Source organism: Xyrauchen texanus, chromosome 36 (genome assembly GCF_025860055.1).
Source record: "Xyrauchen texanus isolate HMW12.3.18 chromosome 36, RBS_HiC_50CHRs, whole genome shotgun sequence".
Lineage (NCBI taxonomy): Eukaryota > Metazoa > Chordata > Actinopteri > Cypriniformes > Catostomidae > Xyrauchen > Xyrauchen texanus.
The window spans coordinates 20,711,252-20,738,622 of NC_068311.1; the positions used below are offsets into that span (position 1 = coordinate 20,711,252).

At 36.0% G+C, this 27,371-nt stretch overlaps 1 protein-coding gene across 2 annotated transcripts; it reads right to left on the reverse strand.

Annotated features, from left to right (window-relative positions):
- Positions 1 to 779: 779 nt before the first annotated feature.
- Positions 780 to 27,005, reverse strand: LOC127630096 (dual specificity tyrosine-phosphorylation-regulated kinase 1A-like). Of its 2 annotated transcripts, none has more exons than XM_052107528.1 (11): positions 26,351 to 27,005; positions 20,619 to 20,815; positions 20,336 to 20,428; positions 14,567 to 14,755; positions 10,776 to 10,923; positions 10,390 to 10,676; positions 10,160 to 10,306; positions 8,689 to 8,829; positions 8,240 to 8,543; positions 7,841 to 7,965; positions 780 to 4,269 (listed from the first exon to the last, which is right to left on the reverse strand). In XM_052107528.1, the coding sequence occupies exons 2-11, from the start codon at positions 20,736 to 20,738 to the stop codon at positions 3,685 to 3,687; spliced, it is 2,139 nt and encodes a 712-aa protein (XP_051963488.1). In that variant the 5' UTR covers positions 20,739 to 20,815; positions 26,351 to 27,005; the 3' UTR covers positions 780 to 3,684. The 2 variants fall into 2 exon arrangements, with proteins under 2 accessions (XP_051963488.1, XP_051963487.1); XM_052107527.1 differs by having other exon boundaries at positions 780 to 4,272.
- Positions 27,006 to 27,371: the final 366 nt, after the last annotated feature.

The window sequence follows — 27,371 nt, forward strand, 5'->3', positions numbered from 1 at the left end:
GCCATATCGGGGCACTGGTGGCTTCAGTTCTCACCAATGGAAAAGAGCGAAGGGGCGTCGTCCATCTTTTTTTACAGTCTATGAACGAGACACGTTGCTAGATAGTATCAGAGCCCGCATGAATAGAGTCCACAAGCTTAGCATAACATAACACAGCGCTCCCATTCACCGTCTATGGGCGGTACACGAGGAGACAAGAGGCCGTTCTTTTTTAACGGATGTTTATGGAAGAGATGCTTCAGTGTGCTGAATAAACTGTTTTAGTGAGGAGCTCATCACTTAATCAATTGACCACCTGTCTGCTTATCTTAAACATGTTTTAACCAAACAGTCATTTTGGAGTGAACTATGAGTGGTGTTTACTAGTACGATAATATAGCTGTTTTATAAGCGAAGTCACGGACGAGTTTGCGACAGGTACGTGTCAGTTAACGACTCTCATTCGTTTGAACGGTATCCGCTGACGGTGATTACTGTCGTATCACGCTAGATGACCGTTACGACTTCTCCTATGGTAAAAACGCGTGGGTTATCTAGAAGATCTCTGATGGTGTGCTTTTAGAAGCTGATGCCATTATACGTCATGACATATTTTTATAGAATGCGTCGGGTTCTAAATTAGTATTTAAGGCTTGTCAGGGATCTGAACCTAAGCGAGAATCATACCCTTAAACCAACGTAACTAGAACATACGTGCTAATTCATAAAGGACAACCTACACAAAATCTTCTGAATATGTTTGTTAATTGGTATCGTCGACACTACATACACAGGTAGTGCTTTAGACTTAAAACTATGTAGGGTGGAAGCAACAAGCCAGGGAATAAATGAAGAAAAAAGCCAAGAGCGCATCAATTACGTTATTTTTTATATATCATACATAAGACTGTTTGAATATAATACAAAGGGCATTTTCATATACACAGCAAATTCTTGACTTGATCTTACAATCTGTGGACACTTATCCCTTCCCCCATGCTGTCCAATTATATAGTGCATGTTGCATGAAAAGGGTCAAGAAAGTCTGAGAAAAAAAAAGGCAGAAGAATGTTTAATTAAAATCCATGATCTTGTGTATCAGTGACATTTCCCTTTAATGCATTTAAGAAAAAAAGAGGGAGCAACAGACCTGGCAAACCATGAGCATTTTAAGAGCGTGGACATACATGCATCATACCCTGTGAAGTAATTCTTTAGGTACAAGTTCTAGCCTTTTCTCCCAAGTATAAGCCCTACCTTTAGTGTTGTTCTGGACCAAAAAGCAATTTTGGTCTAATGACCAAGACAAGGAGAGTTAAAAAATAAGAACAAATTAAAAATAGGTAACTGAACACATGGCAATGCAATTGACATACCAGCAGGAGCAATGTAGTGAGTTCTATACTTCCTTTATTTAAAAAAATATAAATATATACATAAATTCTATTTCAACTATTAAAAAGGGGCTGCATTTCATGAAAACTGCACTAAATCAGATCTCATTTAGTAACAGCTGAAACAGGTACACTCTTTAAAAGTTTCTGTAATTTTTCTAATTTAGATTTTTGGAATGTTTGTCGTCATCTTCAGAAACTTGCACTCAAAATGTTTTTATGTATAAAAACATTTTAAAATCGAGCTAACATTCAGCTAAACCTCTTTCCGATTACCTCTAGCTACTGTGAGATTTGTTAATATATCAAACATAATTCTGGTTATACGTGATGTCTTTGCACATAAAAACAAAACAAAAAATAACTGCAGAAGTGAACATCACACATGTTCTGGCAGGATAGTGTCCCAATTGTCTATGAAGAACTGCTAGATTTACATTGATTTCAAAACTTGAGAACTGGTGCAAGTGAGAAGCTCGGTGGGGGAGTTCACAAAACTTTAGAAAAATCAAGAGTATGCTTAGTTGTCCTTAACATGACTGAATAGTGACTATAAACACTTATCCTCTCAAAACAACATGCATGTGCCCAGTGTCTGTGTGGCAGCACTTCACCTCCAGTTTCCCTTTGAATAGTATATTTGAGGCAAGCATTGAGCCAATCACTTGATAACAAATTCAACTCAGACTCAGGAGGTCACAGTAGCTACAGTAGACTGCCTGAATAAATAAATTGAAGTAGCCACTTAGATTTAAAAAGGTAGAAATTAGCATGTTCATCAAATTAGGTATAAAAGGCAGCATCACTGACAGACCAGGTAAATACAAAACAAAACGCTTTTCTCTCCTCAGAATAATTTGTGATCTCTCAGCTACTCTGTAGCCTGCAGAGTAACCGTTATTGTCCCTTTCCTCCCCAGACATATTCCTTGACTGGAAAAAGTCACTAATAAGGGAGGCGTATCCATATATTAACCAATTTCAGTATTTAGTTAACATTAAAACATGACGTTCAGCAAAAGTTCCAGTTTGAGTGTATACAGACTAAAATGGACTTTGATGAACCTTGGGCTGAAGTGGTGAACTGCTACATTATTTCTTACAGACACCTAGTGCTATAAAAACAACTGCTTTGGTATATCAAAAGAAAAGACAATAATAAAGAAGAAAAACTAATTTGTGTAAAATTCACAGCATAATTCAAGAGGAGAAAAAAGGCAGTCACAAATTTCAGTACATATCTTCTGTGTTCAACACAAAGAGGCAAATTTGTGCAGAATGGCAACCACATGCTTTACAGAAAAATAATTATGCCAATTAATGAAGTGTCTTAAATGGGAATGTTTACCTTCTATGTGAAATTCCACAAAGTTTAGGAAGTTAGGGACATCTGAACAAGACCCTGCAATTAGAAATCTTTGCTAAATAAAGGCCTCTGAATAACCATTCTTATTTAACGTTCCCTAACCAATTAATGACTATAAATCTTAAAAATAGAGGACAGCCATCTCTATTTAATAATAAAGTCCAGCTCCTTTTCAGTCAAGGTCCAAAAGTCATAAGGCCAAAGGGTCGATCTGGATCTGTCCCCCTTGATGCTCTTCAGCGCATCTTCTCCTCAGTTGCTGCATGTAGTCAAAGCCGCCTGGTCTGGAGGACTTCAGGCCTGAAGAGTACTGCACCTGCCTGTCTAAGCCCTAACTGGAGCTCCACAGCCATGTACCCCTTCTTGAAGAGTTACACAATACCGACAACACAAAATATCACTGCAAGTACTGCTTCCTTGATACGCTACAGGTTTAAACACACAGCTCTTTAGAGAAGTTTCACTTAAAGGGTAAATGAAAGAACAACCAGCAAAATTATAATTGTCCAATGTTTCACTTGTTTGAAACAAAACTTTTTCAATTGCTTTACATATAAAAAGCTGTATGACAGCTCACAGCTCTGAAATGCTCACTGTAATGAAAAAAGGGAATAACCAACAAATAAAAAAATAATAAAATCTCCTAGTTTCCAATGTAACAGATGGTAAATAAGTACTATATGCAGATGAGTGAATCAGCAGATGGATATCTCAATTTCACTATGGTTATTTGCAGTTTTACTAACTTATCTAGAAATTGAAAAAAACATTAAAATGGAAAATACATATATACTTTTTAAATACTCTTCAATTTGTAGCGGTTCAGTGATATCTCCCCTCTGAAGTGAGCAGCTTTTATTCTCTATGCACCTTTTGAAAAACAGGAGAAAAATAACACCATAAAAAAGGGAAAAAAACAAAACAAACAAACCCATTTCAGCTAAAGTCATAAGCTGGCCATTGAGCTCTGCTGAACACAGACTCCAGTCATCGGAGAATCTTCCCCATCAATGCCTTGTCTCATGCCCAGGTGCCCCTCTGATATAAAGTGACCAGTTCCTGTGTTTGTGGCAACAGGGTATGAAGAGTGTCCAGCCATACCAGTCTCTTGGCGAGGATTTGAGAAGGCACCCAAACCCATATTCAAACTTCCATTTTGGCTAAAGTCCAGGGTGTTGGCAGGAAGCTGGCGAAGCTGGTAAGCCTGGTTGCCTTGGTTTCCTGTGGAAGAGGAAGATGTGGAGGAAGAGGATGCAGAGGAAGACAGCGATGTCATGGACAGATGACCATGTACCACCTCCATGGAATCTTGTGTGGAGGCGCTGTTGGTGGGCGAGTTGTAGAGTCGCGGTCGTGGCCGCGTTGCTATGACCTGTCCGCGGTGGTGATGATGATGATGGGGGTGCAATGCTTTGGGATGCTGGGGAGGCACATGAAAAGTGGTTTCCTGGACTGGATGAGTCTCTACAGTGACAGGTTCTGGTCCTACAATTCCAGGCCATACTACTGGTGGATGGTAAGGCGGTCTTGTCTGCTGGGGACATGCACACAAAATGAAGGTAGATAAGCAAATTAAATTTACAACACAGTGGTGATAGGGGTGTAAAAGAAAATATTGTATCATATCGTATCGTACGATACAATGCTCACTATACAATACCATATGTGAAATACAATACATCAATACACTAGTGTAATTAAAACCAATCAGCGCAACATTGAATGCTGCAAAACAGTCTTCTTCCTGGAGAGGCGGGAAACTCAGAGGAATACAGAGCAACACACTTCCAGTACATAGGTGAGAAGATCGATGCCAAATGCCAAGTAGATTGTAGTGTTACAGTTTGTCAAATTTGCCAAACAACGGTGTCATGTCCTGGTGCCAATCAAATTTACATGCAAAGTGAACGGGAAAGAGGGCAAACATTTGTTTTTAAATTACATGTGACGATCGGTTCTTGCTCAAGCCCAGGGCTCCAGAATAAATAAGTGACTAGGGAGCCATTGGCACCTAAACTGAAATATGAAGGACCCAAATGACTGTTTTTAGTTGCCAAATCACAGAATTGCTTGGTTTAGAAAGCCGAAGAAAAGGAAGACAATACATACAGTTGAAATCAGACAACTTACATACACTTAGGTTCAAGTCATTAAAACTAATTTTTTAACGACTCCACAGATTTCATATTAGCAAACTATAGTTTTGGCAAGTAGTTAAGGACATCTACTTTATACATGACACAAGTAATTTTTCCAATAACTGTTTACACTTAGTCTGTGTCTGTGCCATGTGATAATGGCAAAGAAAGAGTCTACAAGTGCAAATTGAATAAAATCCCAGATGCAGTTTATTGCGCTACTCCAATCTTAATGAATTATTACCAGAAGAATAAGAAGTGGTACACAATACGAGACTTTTCATTAATTATGAAATCCGAAATACACACATGACTCTTATTTTGAAATGTCTGCACTCCCAGTTGTGAGGTCACTGATGGCTGAGAAAGTTAACCTGATTCAATCTGCTAACCAAAGCTCCTGAGTTCAAACCCTCAGTTCTTTTTGGGTAATCCATGAAAAAGACCCGGTTCTTGTTATTGACTCTTTTGCACTGGGTTTGTTGTTGTGTGCGGTGCAGTAAGCTCATCATAAACAGTTTTTTTCACCACTAAATAACTTTGAAAGGAGTTTTTTTTCCACGCTACAGTCACTTTAGCTTGTTCACAGGGGACTTTCAGATACAGTAAAGGCATGATTTTCTATAAAGCGATTTAAAACTGTGTATTGTGAAAAGTGCTATACCAATATAAGTGGACACATTTTCTCATGAAAAACATTAATATTGTGAGTTCATATTTAGGATTGCAACGGTATGAGATTTTCATGGTACGATAACCGTCTCAGTATTGCACAATTATTATTATTATTATTATCATCAGTTACAATGACAATAATGACAATGACTCCACAATGAAGGAGTGAAAACACTATTATAATTGAAACCATTTTTTTTTTAATGGATGTGTAAAAAAAAAAAAGTCTCTCTTTTGAAAATAAATAAGAAAGCTAACAGAATTATAATAATAAACATGATAAAAAATTGCATGTAACTATAATATGTTGTATAACTAAAGCATTTAGTTTACATGTTAGCATAGCATGTTAAATTAAATACTAAATGAAAAATAACATCAGCAGTGTAAGGTTTTAAAGTAATGTCCTATGATTATTAACAGTTAACATATACTGCTCCTGTCTGTCCCTTTATCTCAATGGTTCTAAACTGGTTTTGCTTCAGAACAGATTTTACATTGGACATCAAGTGGCGACCCACCATAGTAAAAACGTAACTTATATTTAATGTATCCTGGGTCGCATTTCCTTTTATGTTGTATAGTTTTGTTCATGGTTTTCAAGTACAAGGACATGCATCAAGTGACATTATTTTTGTTGTTGACGTCAACAATAAAATCTACAGGAAGTTTTCTCTCCCCCTTTTAAAAATTTAAGAGCATATTTACTTATATGGGCCCATTATTATCCCGTTTGTTTCCTAATTTCAAACATAATTCAAACAGAACACACATATTACACAGGAAGAAAGGCTCCTCATTACCATGGTAATAGCAATAATAATAATATCAAATTATAGTATTTATGAAAAAATAAATACTATCTGAAACACATTTTGAAAAATGCCACTGTCGACATAAAATGAGGTCTAATAGATTCTACTTTTAGATTATTTCATATGAAAATATAACATTTTGTCAAACTATAACAGTTACTTTTACTCATGTAAAATCATGAAACCATTTAGTAAAAGGTGATGCAAAATGAAAAAATTAATGAATAAAATACAAATAATTAGCACATAGCAGTGTTGCTCTTTTCCTCATCAGTGCTGTTTGGCATGTCAGGGCTACCTACTCTTTGAGAGGTTCGACTTGACTCCCTCCGAAACGCTTTAAACTAGAAAAGTCTCACTAGAATTGAAATTGGTCACATCGGTTTCGAGGTCTGTGCTCCGCGATATCGAGGGAAGCCTGGTTGTTGCACACGTGCACTAGAGAGAAGAGCAGACCATAATCGCGAGCTGGTTGCATTACACTCGTGCAAAAGAGCAGATGAGAAGTCTTTAGCTGATTGTGAGATTATCATTAAACCTGCCTCAACAGTCATAAATAAATCACTTTTTTCCCATTGAAAAAATATTTTCAATGGGAGAACCATGGCATTGTTCTTTCCCTGCTGTCCGCGCGACCCAGTTCAAATGGACCTGCGAACCACCAGTTGAGAAACACTGCTTTAACTCACATACACACCCTCACTTATGTCAGAACCCCTCGCCTCACTTCTCTCTGACAATTTTCTCCGCTGCTTGCATGTGCGAGTTGAGGAGGAAAGGAGATGCACATGTGCAGGCGAGATTCTCCACCCGGTTGTATTTTCTTTCTCAATACTGTAGATAAGCAAACATACGGTATGAAAAAGGTAAATTTTCATACCGTGGTTTTTCCCGTGAAACCGGTATACCGCTGCAACCCTATTCATATTCGTTTTTCTCAACAATCAAACTAAATAAATGTGGTGCTGTTAAGTTAACTGGAGCTCTGCTTTTTGTTGCCAATGTCAGATACTTATGTGGCATTTATGATTTAAAAGACATTTATGTCAAATCCTTGAACAAGTTTGAGCGAAACGTTTGTGGGTGCTCGTATTAATAGTATTGTATCATATCGTATCGTGAGGCTTTGCATCATATCATGAAATTTGTGTATCGTTGTATCGAAGTAATGTCAACGACCTCTAAAATTACTGTAGAAATTTAAACATTTTTAACAGAAGAACTAATGCAAGAGCTTTTATAAAATTATAAACTTCACATTTCTGCCTTTAAACCCTCCAAAAATTGGCCCCATTCCCTTCCATTGTAAGTGTCTCACTGTAGCCTTGATTTGTTTATATTTTTTTTAAGGAGGGACGAGTCTAATTATTTTTTTGTGGTAATCAACATTATACCACAAATACTGTCAACTGACCATAGCTTGAATTGAACTCAAAATATTCCTTTAACTATTTGATAAGTCAGAGAGATTCACCTGAGGGCAAAGGTTCTCACAGTCTATGGCTGGCATGACTGTGCCGAAATGCCCGCCACTGTGCCGATGGTGGTGAGTTGGATCAGATCTTGCTCTGCCACTGGTGCTTGTTCCAGATGATCCTCCTAAAGCAAAATTAAAAGAAACTGCATGAAGCTTTATTGCTTTACCCCCTGAAACACAATGACAGTCTAAATTAACATATCTTACAGTTATTCGTCCAGTAAGCTTAAAGTATATAGATTACAAACTAGTAAAGAAAAAGTCCTGGTCATATTTAAAAAAATTGGCTTCATTTTCTACATGCAAAATATTTTTTTGGTAATAAAATAGGACCAGGACATTTTCTTGAGAATTACCCAATATTCAATTCTCAAAAATATTAAAACTTCAAAGAACCTGAGCTTGAGGATGTACTAGAAGTGGTCCCTGATGACTGTGACGCCTCAAGTGCAGGACTTGTTGACACACTACTGCTTGTATTGGTTCCTTCATCTGCTGTTTTCTTAAAGAAACTGTGCTGGAGAGCATAGTAGGGCTGAATTCGTGTCTTCGGGTCATAGTCCAGCATTCTGAGGATGAGGTCCTTGAACTTCAAGTAGTCAGCTACTGCATGGCCAGATTCTCCCGAACGACGACCACCTGGTCCACCACACTCCACTCCCAAGATGGCATGGATTTTTCGAGACGCCGGAGGTTTGTACTGATCACAGGAAATCAAGAGACTTATATAACAAACAAGCATTCCCCAAAAATGCTACACAGTACAGTGCATTCTATTTTATAAAACTAAAATATGCCAAAAATACTTTTTCAGCAGATAATTCTGATAAATCAGTAACACATACCCTTTTTCCATCTTTGGTCTTCTTCATACTCCATGTCCCATCTGACAACTTCTCAAAAAACTTCCTGGCTTTTGGTGCTAGGTCCATGATGTGACTGGGCGGGATCCCAAGTACTTCAACTATTTTGTTCATTTGGTCCACCTGATGGGGTAAAATTTAAAGAATTAGTTTGTTATGTCAGACCATTCCGTATTAAAACAGTCAGTTCCCATTATGCAGGATTGTCTGTCATCAACCATTTGATTCAAACATGAGATAAACGTAAAGATGCTATCCTTCAAGTCTATTCACAACATGTCCAACAAATCGCCTGCATACAATCTGAAGTTTTTTTTTTTTTTACAGAGAGCAGTCTGATTAGTTTTTTCTTCGGACTTTGATGAAAACTCACTGACCAATCTGATAAAAGCGGTCACTTTTCCAGAGTCATGCATTGGTGGCACTAATCAACTGGCACACACAGGTGCTGTGCTCATTTACTCATCTCATGCACAAAAACTCAATGCAAATATGCAGTAAATAAAATAATATAGAAGTTGTAAACACATTCTTTTTAGAATATCTATGTAATGGGCTGATACCTCAAATTTGATATTATATCATATATAATGTACATCATTTAATGTGCATCACTGTGCCTTTTAGATTTATCCTGGCAATAAAAATGGCAACGAGGTTCAGCAATTTGTATGGACTAAGCTCGAAGTACAATAACACATTAAAAGACTTGCATACAATATTTAATTACAAGTGTAGACAAACAAATTGCAGAACCTCACTGCTATTATTATTGCAAGGATAATAACAAAGTATTCCTGTAATGGTGCTCTTTTTCTTAACACACACAAAAAACCCTGAATTCAATACAAACATGCAATTATTAAACACAGAAAATACCATGAGCCAGTGTTTTATTTTATTTGTAATATATTATGCATAATATTTTATACTATAACTGTAATTCTTAATATATACTATTCCATGTATATCACTATACCTTGTGCTATATTATCCAGGCATTTTAAAAAGAGAAGTTGGGTTCGGGAGTCCATTTGGAATATACTCATAGCAAAATACATGTTCAAATATAAAGACATGGGATGTTAATTTATGAAAACATTTGCTTTACTCCTCTCACACAGATTCTATATTCCTCAAAATGCATCAAAAACGTGGAAAGAACATACAACAGTTATGCCAATTTAGGTAAATATATGCTTTAATAGTGTTCAATATATTAGTCTCTAGCATTGAGAGTGGAATGTTAAAGGGTCCGGGCAGGAAACTAGTATAAATATGTTTGAAAAAATGGCAACAGCACCTCCTACTGAACAGGGGTGAAATAGTTTGTTTCATTCATTATGGTCTCACTATGAATAGACATTTTGTCCAAGTTCATCTTACGGATTTGGCATGAACAGGCCTTTATGTTATGATATGTTAGTGATCATTTAATATAGCTCTGTTTTACCTCATTGGCTCCACTAAACAGAGGCTCTCCAGTATGCATTTCCACCAGAATACATCCCAGCGACCACATATCTATGGCCAGATCGTATGGCATTCCCAATAAAACTTCAGGGGAGCGGTAGAATCGACTCTGGATGTACTGATATATCTAAAAGAGAAGAACAAATAATCAATGTTCTGTACATTTGTACACTCTTTCCATACACACAATAAGCACAATGATTACTATACCCTTTGTCCAAGCTGGCAGGAGCTCCCAAAGTCCACTATTTTGATGGCACTTCTCTTCGGGTTACACAGCAGGATGTTCTCTGGTTTTAGGTCACAGTGGATGATGCTGAGCTCAGGAGTAGCAAGAAACAGTAGTGCTGTACACAACTGCTGGGCAAACTTCCGCGTCAGATTCAAAGAGACACCTCTGAAGTTCGTATTTCGCAACAAGTCATACAGGTTGTATGACAACATTTCAAATACTAAGCAAAGATGATTCCGGAACATGAAGTGCCGTTTCAAGTGTACTGAGAAGAAACAATTTGACAAGATACATTTAGTTAATTCACCAACTAAAAATTAAGGAGTGTATGTGTGTAAAGACCTCACAATTAAAAAATGCTTACCTATATAGTATTTCATCTCTGTGTCATGCTTGTTCATGAGCTCGAGAAGCCGTACTTCAATCTGAGCTTGATTGAGAAAGGCCTTCTTGTTCTTGATGATCTTAATTGCTACCCACTCTTGCTCAGCTCGGTCATAAGCTTTTACAACCTAAAACACATCCGACATGACAAAAAAAATAAATGAATAAACACACAATTACTTCAGGGCTCGACATTAAGCATTGTCAAGTAAATTGGTCATTCACTTAGTAAAAAAGTTACTTGTCCGAAGACAAAAACAAAAGAAAGGGTGTAAGAAAAAAAATAAAAATAATCATCATCATTTACACCTAACAGGGATTAAGAACACAGTGCAGAATTACGGTAAATCATTACTCGCCCTCAAGCCTATATTAATTTCTCTCTTTTGAGGAACACAAATTAGATTGTTGGCAGAATGTTAGTCACTGTCACCGCATCTTCTTTTTTCCACATAAAGTAAAAGTGAATTGAGACTGATACTAACATACTCCCTAACTACTTCTCCTGAGTTCCATGTAAGATAGAATGTCAGACAGGTTTGAAACAACATAAAGGCGAGTAATAATGACAGAATTTTTGGTAACACTTTACAAAACGTTTCCATGTATTAACGATAGTTAACATGTACTAACAATAAACACTACTTTTGTATAATTTGTTAATGTTAGTTACTAAAAAACAAATAAAATTTTTCATTGTTAGTTCATAGTGCATGAACTAATGTTAACATACTGTATACAACTTTTTATTTTAACGTATGAAAACGTATAAATATACTATATAAAAGTAGAGATGCACCGATTGTGAAATTCTGGACCAACACGATGTTTAAAATATTTTGTCCTATAGCCAATTTTATAAATTTAATTTTTATATATATATATATATATATATATATATATATATATATATATATATATATATATATATATATATAAATATAAAAGAAATTAGCTGTTTTAAGTCTTTCAACCCTGCATCACACTATCTTTGAATGAGCACAAATTCAAATCATACAAATCTATGAAACAATATTTAATTTATATTTCACATGACAAAGATTCTTTATTTTTGTGTAATATAACTTTTTCAAGAGCCTTTTTAGCCTGCTATACATCTGCCTACTCAATGAGAAGAATTGTTCAGTATATAGCCCAACAAAAATTATTTTTGTGAAGCATAAATATAATTACATTTTAAAGTAAAAGTGATTATAAAAGCAATAAAATATAAAAGATAAATAATTTATAAATACAAACATAAATATCTTTCAGCTTTTGTTTTTTCATACAGAATACAAAGTTCTTGAGTTTCCATAAAGCACAAACTTACAGTAGGTTGAAACATTGGACTGAACATGACAAAACAAAACCTCTTTTTATAAAACCAAAATTGGCCTCTTAGGAAATACCTTCCCATAGTTTTGCAAGTGAGCGCCCAGGGGCGCCTGCAGCTTTACGGCCGTACGCACTGTGAGTGCTCCGACTGACCTGAGAAAAATGTACTCAGAATATTTCACCAATCATAAAATGTGCACCGAATATCTGTTGGCTCTTTAAAAGAACTAGCAATGCCCAATTTGTGAATGAATAATTCTTTTGAGTCGGTTCTTTTCAGTGAATTGGCCAAACAGGCTTGCAAAATTGTCTGAATAGATTCGTGTTTCAGTACAATTCATTCAGAGCGCACTCTCGCGGAATCATTTGGAGCAGTTTTTCACACAGTAAAACAGCATCTGGATATTTATGAATACAGTGCTGGATACCCTGTAAATTTACCTACTGTCAAATGAAACAAAAGGCTGTCTTATTGAGAGGTAACTTTGAGAAACTGTGCGGTGTCATTTGAACAAGGGGCTGTTCAAACGAAACGTGATTTTGCGTCCGCTCATGCTTTTTTTCAATCGTCTTCCATGTAAACATTCGTTAGATGGATGTCTTTTGACAACTGTGTCACGTTTTACTGTGTTTTTAGCATCTCTCACAGGAGCGCTGCATTTTTAGATGCTGTGTCAAGTTGAAAAGAACTTTAGCTGATATAAGCTCATCTCGACACACTTGCGTTTTCCTCTATTCGTTGTGGTGCGTTTTGCTTTTTTAGCGCGAAAACCCATCTGTCTGAACGGTTACTGGAAGAAATGCTTTAGCCAATAGTTACATGAATGCTACTCATACTAGAGAAAATAAATAAATGCTTCTCTCAAAGTCACCAGAATTGAACGCTTTGGTGTTGATATTAAAGTACCACATGTTGGTTCTTCTCCAAATCTGCAGCTGGTTAGGCAACCGTTGTCCAAGTCAACCGCAAATAACCAACACATATAAACAGATAAACATCGGCCACAGCCAGATATACATATTAAATATATATAATACGTTTTCATTGTGTGTAATTTATTAATGTTATAGTTTTAATATTATTAAAAAGCATATTGATATATATACTTTATCAAATTGACTGATTCACAATGCAGAGAAAATACCTAAGATACATACATTAGATGGAGTGATGTAACGGGTGCCTAAGTCTGATTTAAGTGTTTCTCTTCACTCTACAGATGGTTTTTGCAATTTCTGCCTTTCTTGCCATTTTATGAGGGAGCGCCAAGATGTGACGAGACAGAATTAGATCTATGTCCAACGTTGTTGCTTGCTATGAAGACAGTTTTGTTGATAATGAACAGGAGCAATAGTTTTTTTCACATTGCTCGCTTATAGAGACGTGGTAAAACACCATTCAAATGATCAATAAACAGTTTTATACTTGTTTTTATATGTAAATTCTAAAGTTCAGTAAATATGTGCTGCTGAACTGCACCACGGGTGAAGGCGAGAGGGAGAAACTGCGACGTGATAAGAGGGAATACCCCGCATTTTAAAAGTGAAACATGCAGGAATTATTAAAATTGTGCTCAATCCCCGCAATCCCACGCTATGAAGCCAAAATTAATTATTGAGATTTTAATCAGGCTACTTGTCTGGTCGGGCAAGTAAAATTCTCTAACTTGCTCGATCAAAATTCCACTTGACAAGTGTTAATGTTGAGCCCTGTGCTTATTCCTTTTCTATACTGAAAAGCAGAGGTGTGAATCTTCACTGGCCTCATGAGTGGATTACGATTCAAAGGGTAATGCATCACAATGCATCTTGTCCTTCAATATCTTTCTTTTTTCAATTTCTTCAAAATGTATATAATAATAATTAAATTAAATAATAAAATGAAAACATCACCAACATCTCCCGAACCGCTGCCTCGACATTATTTTCTTCTGCGTTTTCCCCTGTTGTGTGCAAATCAGTGCAATTACGGGTGCAAACTCGTCTTTCATGTTGATTGTTGGCTTCTTATCATGAATAAACTCTCCCATTGCTATGTGCGTGGGTTTGTGAAAGAATGTCGGGATCGTAGTTTCATTCGGGCACAAATGGTCATGTGTTTGATACAGCTGGTCTGCAAACAGTCATGTTTGTGCACTTGACTTTAGTGTATGCACTTAACTCGCGTCTTTGTTTCCACATCTGTCTTTGATGCGCACCACTGCTCTGCTGTGATTTAAACTGAACTCAGTATCTATTCTGATTCTTTTGAGAATCAATTCAGAATCGTTTGAGTATGAATCGCGATGCATCGCTGAAACAATTTTTTTCCAACAGCTCTACTGAAAAGGGTTTTACACTTTACACACATTTTAACATTGCTATGGACATTTATAAAAAAGGATGTGCACAATTTTGATAAACACCGCCATCTGAGAGCCCAAGACATCATACCTGTCCAAATGACCCTTTTCCAATTAAGGAGTCAATTTCATATCGGTCCATCCACTTTTCCCCATTCTTGACAATGTAGTCAAAATTCTCATCATCATAGCCATCGTTGAAGACTTTCCTTTCCTTCTTGTGGCTGGAGTCCTCACCTTGACCCTGTTGATGCCGTCGTTTCTTTTTTGCATAATACACCTACAAAAAGGAAAGCACTCAATCAAATGCGAAGTCTTAGTACAAATAACAACTTTTTCATGTATTAATCTGAGAACTTACTAGCAGTAAATGTAACTTCTCAGGTGATACTAAAGCCCCCCCCATACACTTCAAGCAAAATCAAAGAATGAGTGAGTGTGACATCTTTTTGAACAAAAAGATGTCTTTGAGTTTGTTTTTGAGTTTGTTTTGTTGGTTTGAAACAGCTTGCCATCGCAAACTCTCAGGAAATCTTTGTACCGTTTGCTAAATCCCTTCATACTGCCATTGGTCCACTTTGTCTGTTTGGTCCACACACACATGCAGCAGATGTCAGAGAGAAGCGAGGCGAGGGGGTCTGACATGAGTGTGTGTGTGTGAGTTAAAGCAGTGTTTCTCAACTGGTCTATTCGGACTGGGTCACGAAATAACAATGCCATGGTAACTTCTCCCACTGAAGATATTTCGGCGGCCGCCCAAGTGATCGAGTATTTACCTGCCGAGGCAGATTTAATGATGATCTCGCAAATCTTTACAAATTTGTTTTAGGATTTTACAAGAGTAAAGTTATATTTTGACAAAATGTTATAGTTTCATATGAAATAATCTAAAAAGGTAGAATCTATTAGACCTCATTTTATATCAACAGTGGCAATTGAAGTTAAAGTTTCAAGATGTGTTACAGATAGTATTTATTTTTCGTAATATACATTTATTATTATTACTATTATTTAAGACTAGCACACTGACCTAACCATGGTAATGAGGAGCCTTTTCTTTTGTGTAATAGGTGTATAAATATTTAATATTAGGTAACAAACGGGATAATAATGGGCCCATATAAGTAAATATGCTCTTCAATTTTTAAAAGGGGGAGAGAAAACTTTCTGTAGATTTTATTGTTGACGTCAACAACACAAATAATGTCACTTGATGCATGTCCTTGTACTTGAAAACCATGAACAAAACTATACAACATAAAAGGAAATGCGACCCAGGACACATTAAATACAGGTTATGTTTAATCTATGGCAGGTCGACACTTGATGTCCAATGTAAAATCTGTCCTGAAGCAAAACCAGTTGATAAGTATTGAGATAAAGGGACAGACAGGAGCAGTATATGTTAACTGTTAATAATCATAGGACATTACTTCAAATGCTCACACAGCTGATGTTATTTTTCATTTAGTATTTAATTTAATATGCTATGCTAACATGCTTTAGTTATATAACATGTTATAGTTACATGCTATTTTTTTATCATGTTTATAATTCTGTTTATTATAATTCTGTTAGCTTTCTTATTTTTTCTATTTATTTTATTTTCAAAAAAAAAAAAATCTATTTATTTTTACACATACTTCAATAAAATAAATGGTTTCAAGTTTCAATTATAATAAAGTGTTTGCTCAAAAATAAATGGATAAATAAAATAACACTTCCGTTTTCCCTGATAATAGTAATTGTGTAATACCGTGAAATCGTGATATTTTCTGAGACGATTATCATACCATGAAAATCTCATACCGTTGCAACCCTACTGTATATTATATTGTATGTTGTTATTAAGGATGTGCACAGTAACCGTTTGTAATATTCGATTAACCATGAGGGTTCACATGGTAATTTGGTTTTTAATCTGGAATAAAATCACAGTGAGCTATGAGCTTAAATAGCACAGAACAAAGAACTTCATATATTTAAATCAATCGCATTAAAGTAAAAACCAAAAAAGCCAACCGTCACCGCCTGCAACACTGTATTCTTTATTCAGAATTTTAGTGCTAAACATGATATGCCTGGTCAGGTTCACATTAGGCAGGGAACGCTAGTGTTGTCACTGCTGCGGTTTATTAGCTTCTTTGAAATGCTTTGATTTTTAAATGATTTCGCATTTAATCTGTGGAATTATTGTCTGTATACCACAGCAAAAGGGAAAAAACATTGGCTTACAGTTTATCGAGCGCAGAAACTTTGCCATGTAAAAAAGAAACTGGAATCATGTGAATTCAGTTGATTGAAACAGAACTTAAGCATCTTGAGATGCATTTATAAATATTTCATTTCTTTTTTAACTTGACAGAGTCTAAAATATGCGTTATTTCTGCACGAGACACTGAATGAATGCAATGATCAAAGACGTTCTTCCTGTGCGTTTAGATACAAAATTGGAATTGGGAAAACAGCACAGACGCACACAAAAACTCGAATGAACAGCCCATAACTACTTGAAAAACTACATAACCAATAACTATACTTGAAAAAATTACCTGAACTTAGCCCAAAACCTGGCAGTTTTGGTCAGTCTGCAGACCTCTATTGCACGTGTAGCATTCGTATACAGGTGCATTCACCGAACAACGACCATTAATGCACTAGGGCTGCAAAATTAATCAAAATAAAATTGAAACCGCGATATAACCTCTAGGGGTGTAACTATACATCGATTTGGATTGATTCATCCATGTCATGTGAATAACGATATAGGCATTTTTTTTTTATACTCTCATATCAGCCACATCCGAGTGCATTTCCGTCATGCAATAAAGAATCAATATTACACTCATCATTTGACTTTGTGCGCTAAATATGCTTTCATGTGGGACACAGATGTGTGTGGGGTCTTTGAAGCCAAATAGTACTCTGCCATCCATGCAGCGTGCGCACGTGTCAACCGGGCTTCCCGCAAAATGCGAGCTCCATTGACAGGATCCGTGCGAGCGCATCAACCAGGCAATCTTTAAAATGTGAGCTCTTGTGACAAAAGCAGAGCGGCTCCCATGCGCGATTAATTTGGGATCCATCATTATCATTGCGCATGCAGACCATATGAATTTTACATGACAATTTGCTATTTTAAAGTACCATGGAGAAGTTCAACCATGTGAAACATCTTGACAATGCCGACATTCTGAACAGCACTAACGAGGGAAAGAGAAACACCTGCTCAGCTCCAGCATCAGTTACAAGACTTTACACATTACACATCAACACCCTTACTAACATTTATCCCAGTTACCTGCAACAGAATTATTCACTACAACTGTGGAAGTTGTAGCCAAGAAAACCTAAACTGAAAAATTAGCTGTCATCAAACTAGTGATGATCACTTATGTATGACTTTATTTTTATATTATATCTGTATAATCTGTAAATATAAGTACCTTACTTTTAGTGGATGTCCCAATGTGTATACAGAAAGCTGAATAAAATAATACAATTATATTTTGGTTGCATTTGAGGGCAATTTTTTTATTTTTTTGTGTAAAATAGGCACATAATATCGGAATATTGATCACAGGCCCCTGAATAGAATCGTGGCAGACTTTGAAGTATCAGCAAATATCGGATCGCTGGCCAATAGAATGTATTCAAGATCATATTATGACGAAACTTCCGATTTACGGCCTTAGTGACTTTGTGCGATCAGAGGTCTGTGCTCCACAACTCTATCTCATGCTTAGAGTAACAGAAGTGGTCAGAGTTCAGTTCTGTTTGCTTATGTGTGCTAAGCGCTTTATTTACATGAAAACGGTGCGTCCTGTGAAGAGGTTTTTATTAACATCTGTGGTAGCAGTATCTCAGTCTATGCCAGGCACATGTATCATAATAATAATGTGGAACACAAAATGGGGTATAATTCAAACAGCTTTATTACATGATTGCTGAGCAAACAGCATTAACAGTAGCAACTGTATAATCCAGAAACATGCACTCTTCCTCCATTTTCCTGTCATTTAATTACTTCACGAGAGAGCGTGTCGCCCTTATTACACTCCCGGAGGCAACAAGTGAAAGCGGAACTAATATTACCAGCATCCAACAAAATGGAAGGAATGTACATATATTAAATCTACATAAAAGAATTAGATACCATCATATAATGCATCGTTAAATGAAATAATGAAATAATAAAATAACAAATAAAAATAATTTAATTAAATGGTGACAAACTAACCAAAACTTTTACTTTAATTACACCAATGGATTAATCAGTTCAACTTCAGTTTGAATTTATATACAGTAGAGTATAGTTTGTATAAGCCTACTTGTTTTAAAGTCCTTGAGTAAAGAGTACAATTGAATATTTTGTGTTTAATTAAGTATTCAACCAACCAACTGTATTTTTGACAGCAAAAACATGGCAACAACTATGGTATTACCAACAGGGAAATTCAGTTAATGGTGACATTGAGAATAGCTGCTGATAAAAAGTTAAATGATTAGCATCAGACGATTAGATGAAAAGACAATTGGATGTTAAAATCCTGATTTTATCCTGATTCAAAAACTAATGATGATGATTAGTCTGCTGATACCCTATCATAAAATGGACTAAACAGGTCCACGTTAGGGCTGGGACAACGCGTCGACGTCATCGATGACGCTGACGCAAAAAATACGTTGCCGCAAAATATGCGCATCGATTCGTCAGACCCAAAACAAAGATGGCGGCGCCGGAGAGTAGTAGCAACACGAGTGGCAACACGAATCAGAAGTGCAAGGCACTAGTTCCTCTAAAGTATGGGAATTCTTTTACATTAAAGGAAACAATTCCGTGATATGTCGTCTTTGCAATTTTTGATAAATAAAAATAAAAAAAATTTAAATAAAAAAAAATTAAATTGTTATTTTTATGTGAATGAAGAATTAAAAGATGCACTTTTTTCAGTAAGCTAGGACTATGTGTTTTCAACATAAATGTTCAATTCTGTTGGTTCAGGAAGGACGCCATGACAGGCTGCTGGCTCCCACTGTCGCTGTTAATTTTTATTTATTTTTTGTTGGAAAAGCACTTCTGTATTAGCTTAAAGCCCTCAAGTTTACATTGGTTACTGTATTCTTTCAATTGCTCTAAACAAGTATTTTGGGTGACCTTTTTAATTTTTTATTGAATGCTAGTTGTTAATCTGAAAGAAGAATTACAAGATGCACTTTTTTCAGTAAGCTAGGCCTATGTGTTTTCAAGGCTTCAAGGTTTTATTGAATGCTACCTCTGACTAAGAATGCATTACTTTGCACTTGTATAGTCTTTTATTTTGGAATTTTAAGAGCAATAAACATATATTGCAATGTTAAGGAATTCATTTTTTTCCCATTGAGATATGTAAATCAACATGTATAAATTGCTATTAGTGAATTAATGGGGAGATAATCGAAATCGAATCGGACTGGAAAAAATAATCGCTAGATTAATCGTTTAAAAAATAATAGTCCACGTGAATGGGTAATATTTGAATATTAAGAAGGCTGTTTAATTTGTTTGAATGTTTATATATTTATTTGTTTGTGTGTGAATTGAAAAAAGGTCTTCAGTTTGGATCTTTTTAAGAGGACTCGATTGTGGAAAAACCCCAGTAACCTTTTTGGCAGTTGAACATGTGAAAAACAATTTTTTTTGTTGTTGTATATCATAAACACAGTTCAAATTGCAATCACAATATTTTTCAAAATAATCGCAAATGTACTTTTTGTCCATATTGTGCAGCCCTACCTATACATAACAAAATACAGAAATGATAACAAAATATCTTCACAGTATGCACAGAAATAGTCAAGTAATCATAGCACATATTACCTCATTTATGTGTTTGTAGGTTTTGATCAGGTCTATGGAGAGCTTCCTAAGAGGAGCTAAAGTGGGGTCACGAAAGCACTGGGGCATGTGCCTCTGCAATAAGAAGGGAAACACACAAAAGGACTTCATAATTGGCACATTTCTATATTTATTAAAACATCCAAATAATAAAAAGAATTTCAGTTAAAATAGGTTCAATTAATTTGACAAAAATGCAATCCATGTTTATTCAAAAACGTTGTGCAAAAGTTGAGTACATAAACAAGAGCAGAGCATCCAGTACCTGGCTGGCAGTGAGTGCTTGTGTCTGATCACTGTATGGCAGTACAGTGACAGACTGGTCTGTACTCTGCTGGTAACAGTCACTGTACTGCTGGTGCGAATGAGGCATGGGAGCAGCCATCTGAAGACCAGCAGCATGGAAAGAAAGAGAGGGTGCAAGCCGGACAGACAAGGGTTTGCATGCTGAGGTCTCTCCCCCTGGAGAAAATTTAAGCTAAATTAGCGTGTTACAACAAAATTCTCCTCCATATTTTTTTCTCCTTTATAAGAGAGCAAAACACATCACTGATATTTTATGTAATCAAATGAAGCTTAGGCTTATAATAGCAGTGCAATTCTACATGCTTTTCTTCCCCCAATTTTTTTTTTTTTAGATTTGTACAATTGTATTTATTATTGGAATAAACAATAAATAACACAATAAATTATAGGCATAATAAAGAATAGTGAATGCATAACTTTAATCAAAATAGAAAAAAAAAAAAATAATAATAATAATAATAATATATATATATATATATATATATATATATATATATATATATATATATATATATATATATATATATATATATATATATATATATATATATATATATTAATTTAAAAACAGAATGTTTTCAGACTGCAAATTTCATGTCAAGCAGAAAATCTTTTAGTGAGAAATTTGTCCTCTTTTAGCTGTAAATTCTGATAATTAGAAGGAGCTTGCTCATATAGCAGCATCTCTTGCCAGGCAACACAATGCAGCACAGCACCACAGAATCCCACCACTATTCAGAATCCCAGCAACAGCACCTAATTAGCATAGCCTATCACCAAGAAGATACAGTGTGATTTGGCAAGCCCATCAATGTTCAAGCCAATCACAGAAGAGTATGCAAATAGCCTACTTTTGTTGCCAGGGCAGAGCTGCTCCCATTTTCCAATAAGAAAACAAGAAATAAACAAGAAATAAAATTGAACTTTGGCACACTTAGATGAAGCATCCACCACATTGGAGCCTGACAGCAAAATAGCAGCTTAGACCCCACTCATGGTGTAGGAGCGGAGAATGATTCAGCTGACCCAACTAAGGCAGGGCAAAGAATTCTTGTGATCCACAAAATATCAGAGGATGGAAGCACTTTAGAATCTATGACAAAAGCATATGAAATAAGAATACATTTTTTACAATTATTTTTCATATTTTTAAACCAATATAAAAAGCACGCAGGGAAAATGAGAAATGTATGCTTTGAATTAAAAAAAATAATTAAGATATAATTCAGATGCTTCTAATTATTACCCGTTTTGTAAAACGTTTCTTAATGAAAAAAATAAATCACTAAGCTTGATGATTCATGTTGTCAAGGACTGTATGCAATTCACCAAAAGAAATAATGGTGCATGTCATATTACAACCAGAAACTACATTCTGCACCTCAGAAGAAAAAGACTCTCTAAAACACATATTCCAGTGCTGTTTTTGTTTTTATTATGGTCTGATTTATAGGATACCATTAAAATTCAAAGAAGAAATGTATATATTATAAAAATAATTAAGTCAGTAACTTAAAAATTCAAATATTCAACATGACCCCTCCAAACACATATAGCCTATATTTATGAATTTGATGAATGTACAAAATTAAACTTGTTTTTTATTTATTTAAGGTGAATGAGTACCACCCATCAATATTCTTGTCCTATAAAATTTCAAAAATCAAACTAATTATGACATAAAATAGGATGCATTAGTTTGTTTTTAACAAGTTGCGAGAACTAGTTGTAACTAATAAATAATAAGATGTACTACAATATTAAAAATGAATCTCAGATCCTGAACAGATGAGTAGAGAGATAACGCTGATCATTAAAAGTAACTAAAGTAATTACAGAGATTTTTGACAATGCTAAACCCTTTCTTTTTTTTTAATTAAGTATATTGGATTCCACTGCAGGTCAGGTTGTGGTAGGGTTAGTTACGAAAATCATAATTGCGGATTCTTTGTTAATGTAATTGCGATTATTAATATAGATGAACAGAATTTACATTAAAATTCTTATTTTATATGGGGCAGCTGTTTGACATATTCTTTATGTAGGCTCTGCATCAAAACAACTTGAGAACTACGTTCCTGAATTGCTTGAATATTTTAATTGCATGATAAACAAACCATATTTTGAAAATATTGTACACAGTATAATTTAGATAGTAAAAATTACTGATATGCATTAAAACTAATTTAAACGTGTCAGATTTGCCTTTGCAATCTGACACGTTTATGCAAATCTATTTTAAATAGAACATTTTGGTGCAATGGGTGTACACCTAAATGGAATGCCGTAATTGACACTTTTTGCGATTATATAATTACGACAGCTGTAATTGTAATCTCGTTAATTTCTTGGGTTAATTGTGCAGCCCTAGGTTGAGAGACCATTTAGCTGAGATGGGCCAATTTTATTACAATTAATGGGAGAAATTAGAATGCCCAACAGTCAACGAATGTAGAAAGGGAATTCCCGCCTTACATGTACTAGAGCCTATCACCATTTAGATGCAGACATCGCATGATAAACTGGCTTTATTTTAGTGCAATCTAAGGTAAAGAAGCACAATTTATGATACCAGTGTATTCAGATTTTACTGCTGATTTGAAATATGTTCTTTGATCATAATCTTGACCAACTGTTTTGGAGATTTCAATCTTTCCCCATTGAAGTAGACAGAAGCTGCACTTTCATAACTGGAAATAGCTTCCCGGGAGCCTTCCAAAGATGGCCGCCAGTAGACTGACTTGCTAGAAAGACTTTGTATACAATAATGGATTTCCATCAAACATTTGCCAATAATCAACTAATAAATAAACATAAGAAACAATAACAAAATAGTGCAATAGTGGGCCAGTTCCTTGTACTTGAATAGCTTTCAAAATAAACCATTTTATTCCCCAGGTTTGACCCTCAAGCGACAACTTCTCAAATGGATATGTTACGTGTCCCAGAAATTATGCCTCTTATTTTGTATGAAGCACAAAAAAAAGAAGGTGCAGCTAATACAGAAAAACTTCTGAATACTGCCATACTTAACACTGTTAAACTTTTACAGTTATTTTACCCTGCAACATATGCATACTGCATTTGATACCTTAGCCAACTAACATAGGAATCAGTCTCCGCTCCAAAACAAGAATAAATAACGTCAGATAATTAGCGTGCATTATCGGCAGCTTTATTTCATGTTTAAATCACAAATAAACTTTTTGACACAGCCTAATAAAAAAACATCACAAGAAAAGGAATAATTAAAATAAATTACTACATCTCTTCTCCATATTCACTGAGCAGCACTGGTTTTTCTGTTTGCTTGTATTTTAATGTTTAGAACTTTGGCAACATTACATTCAGAGAAATTAATAAGGCCTAAAGGCCAAAGTATACTTCGGGTGTTTGCGTTGACGCAAATGTAGTCATCAGCACAGTCTGCACGGTAAAGCAGAAGCAGTTGTCATTATCTGCGTGCATTGATGGCGCATGCGCCAGCCATTGACTATACTCACAGTGCATTATTTTGTGTTCTTACGTTCTTGTGGACTCATTTGACAGCATCATCCACTGCCGTAGTTCAATTGCAATACTCAAGAACACATAAAATTACCCGGATGTGTTCATGACGAATATCGAGGATACATCAGATGTGTTTTCCCTCAAGATTTTTCCCACTGTAAGCTTGCGAAAGTCTGACGGCTGGTGAGAGCCGTTATACTCCGCCAACATGTGTTGTTTTGTTGGGCATGATTTGAACAAAGTAAAAAACACGAGTGTTTACAGACTTCATTCTTTTAACGGGTCACTAGTCCTGCAAAGCCTCACTGGTGTGATGATGATGATAATAATGCTATCACTGATGTGTGATAATGCCAATAGTTTTCTCAGTGGCTTCAAATGTGCTATGATGGATAATTGTGCAATAGGAAGATTGCAGCACATCTCAAAGCTTGCAATAGATACATTCTATGTCCTCCTGTCCTCCAGAGTCTTCATACACGAGAACATTCTCTGCATTGAGAAACAGCCAGATTATTACAAAGTGGTCAAAGCGGGGAACGCAACACAGAAAAATGAAGTGTACACGGGCCTTCAGTTCTACGTTTTCTCAAAGTCTAAGTTAACCAACCATACTTCTGCAGTGATCATTGGTAGTCGTTTTCCACAAAACATTTTCTCAAGAACCAAGTTAAAATCCATTTAAGTGGTGTTCTGGCTCATTTTCCAAATAACTGTTCAAAAAGAGACCCTCAAATGATGCTACAGCAAACAGTAATTACCGGTAGCAGGATTTCAGGACTCCTAAACTCATTGGTTATTAATAGAACAATAAAAAATAAAAATGCTAAATAAATGGCACATCCTGGTCCCTTTGTGCAAGAAGACCTATTACTTCATATCTTGCTAATATGCCGACAAGTTGTTCTTATGGAGTAAATAAAATAAAGCATGTGCAAAGTAAATTAACTGCATCATGGTAAAGGTAAAATGTAATAATGTGCCACCACTCGCAGATTTAATCCAGCCTAGTACGTTTGTTTTTGAGTTAGTGATTGAAAAAAATATTTGGCATCTGGAATATATCTACCAACAAGGAACTTTCAGAATAAAAGTTTACCTCAGGGAAACAGAGGTAACAAATCATGAAAAGTCCTATTTTTATTCAAGTGGCATTTTACTTTAAAAGCTTTACATTAATGTCGTGTACTTTTATTAGGGCCTCGGGTATGACAGCACCATGCGATTTGAACCCTCAGGTGCCAGCTTACTGTGGGGGAAATCTTACAGCCTGCCCTGCATTTACCTGCTCAGACAAAAATATGATCAATATTCAGCTTGCCAAGACAAAAGCATCCCTATGACTTTACAATGATTAACAAATAACAATCCGAGCAGTTATGATGCGTGCCTTCAGTTCCTCTATACGAACTATAAACAACTTGACATAAGCCCTTGAAAATTGACATAGCCAGATAATCGCGTGATGGTGACAGGTAAAAGCGGACCTTACCTTTCTAGCTGGCATAGCCATTCATCGGGCTCGATTGGACTCGTTTTACGCCTCCCTTGTCATGCTAAACCCCGTACTACATGACTGAGCAATGTTTGCGGGATAACTATGTTTAGAGCCCGAGTGGAGGCATCACATCGCTGGCTAATGTCAGCCCCCCTCCCCCGACAGGAAACCAGCCTGATGGCTAACTGACAACACACTAGTCATGGGGCTTCATCACCATCACAGTTACCAGCCAAACACTCCCAGATTGATGTGATGATACACTTCCCTATGCACCCAGCTGGCAGACTTTCTGTTGGTGTATAAAATCGTTAGGCTGAGCTAACGAAACACATTTGCTCTGGAGGTCTGTCCTAGCGGAGCTACATGTAGGGTTTTTTTTATGTTAAACGAGTGTAAGACTGTGTATTAAACTCAGCACAACTATTCACTGTATTGCTTCTGGAAGGTAAAAGCAGGTGTATTCCATCGGATATGCTTTTTAATATATCAACAAATGTCGCTTACGGATGGAAGGGAGGATATTAATCGGTTAGCCAGCTAGGCCAAGCTAGCTTCTAGCCAACAGACAAACGCTATCTCCATCAAACAAACCGTTTGTAAACAAAAAACACATACAAAACACATCTTTCATTTAGACCTCAACATTTTTCTCTAACTTGACTGCTTTGCCAAAAACTCACCTTTGATGGTGTGATCTTCATTTAGAGTCCCAGATCCAGTAAAGAGAAGCGACTTATCCAGTTTCTCTACTCTGCTTCCAACACCCCTAATGTACCGAGCCAGACAGTGCCAAACGCCGTCCTATTTTCATTGACAGGTAAACCAGCGGCTTTCCAGTCCAGTTTTACCCGTGTCAGACGTATTATGCGCTTTCACCATGGTTTATTAGTGGTGAAGTGAAGGCTAGCGGCTAGTTAGCACTCTGTCTGTGTGACTTTAACCAGCTCGCGCTCGCACGGCAACGCGCGTTCACGGATCGATCGCTTTCTGCACAGCTGGAGACGGAAATTAATGATCTGCAGGACCACAAATATGGGTGGAAAACGAAAGCCGTGTAGTTATTATAAAAACATCTTCGTTAAAAGGCATCTCTTATCCGTTGATATTTTCTGTCAGTTTTCACAAAATGGCGCGCGATCCAAACCTGCGCAGCGGACCGGCCCGGTGGACCCGAGACACTGACTACTAACCCTCTAAATATATTCCTGACATTATGATTTTTTTTGTCCCGGTGTTGATTTCAGTCCGACGCAGTTGACGGATCCTGTCCAGAACGGTCGCTGTTACGAGCGGGTGACTGCATTATTCCGGCGGGAAGCGAAAACATTTGAAAGATTAAAAAACCACCGACAAAATGGCGACGGCCTGTCTGTTGCTAGGGCAACTGTCAATCAAACAAAAAAAACAGTTTGATTGGAGTAAAATATGAATGGCTTCACACCTCACAAATATTGTATTTCAAATAAAATGAAGGAGGTTTAGGGATGGGCGATACCACTTATTTTCTTTTCTATACCAATAATTTGAAGTCCAATATCGTCGATACCAATAACGATACTTCTATTCATTTTTTTGTTGTTGTGATTTCTTTGCGATACAATGGGTAATTGAATATATTATTTTGTCATAATTAATCATTATTATTAATATATATATATATATATATATATATATATATATATATATATATATATATATATA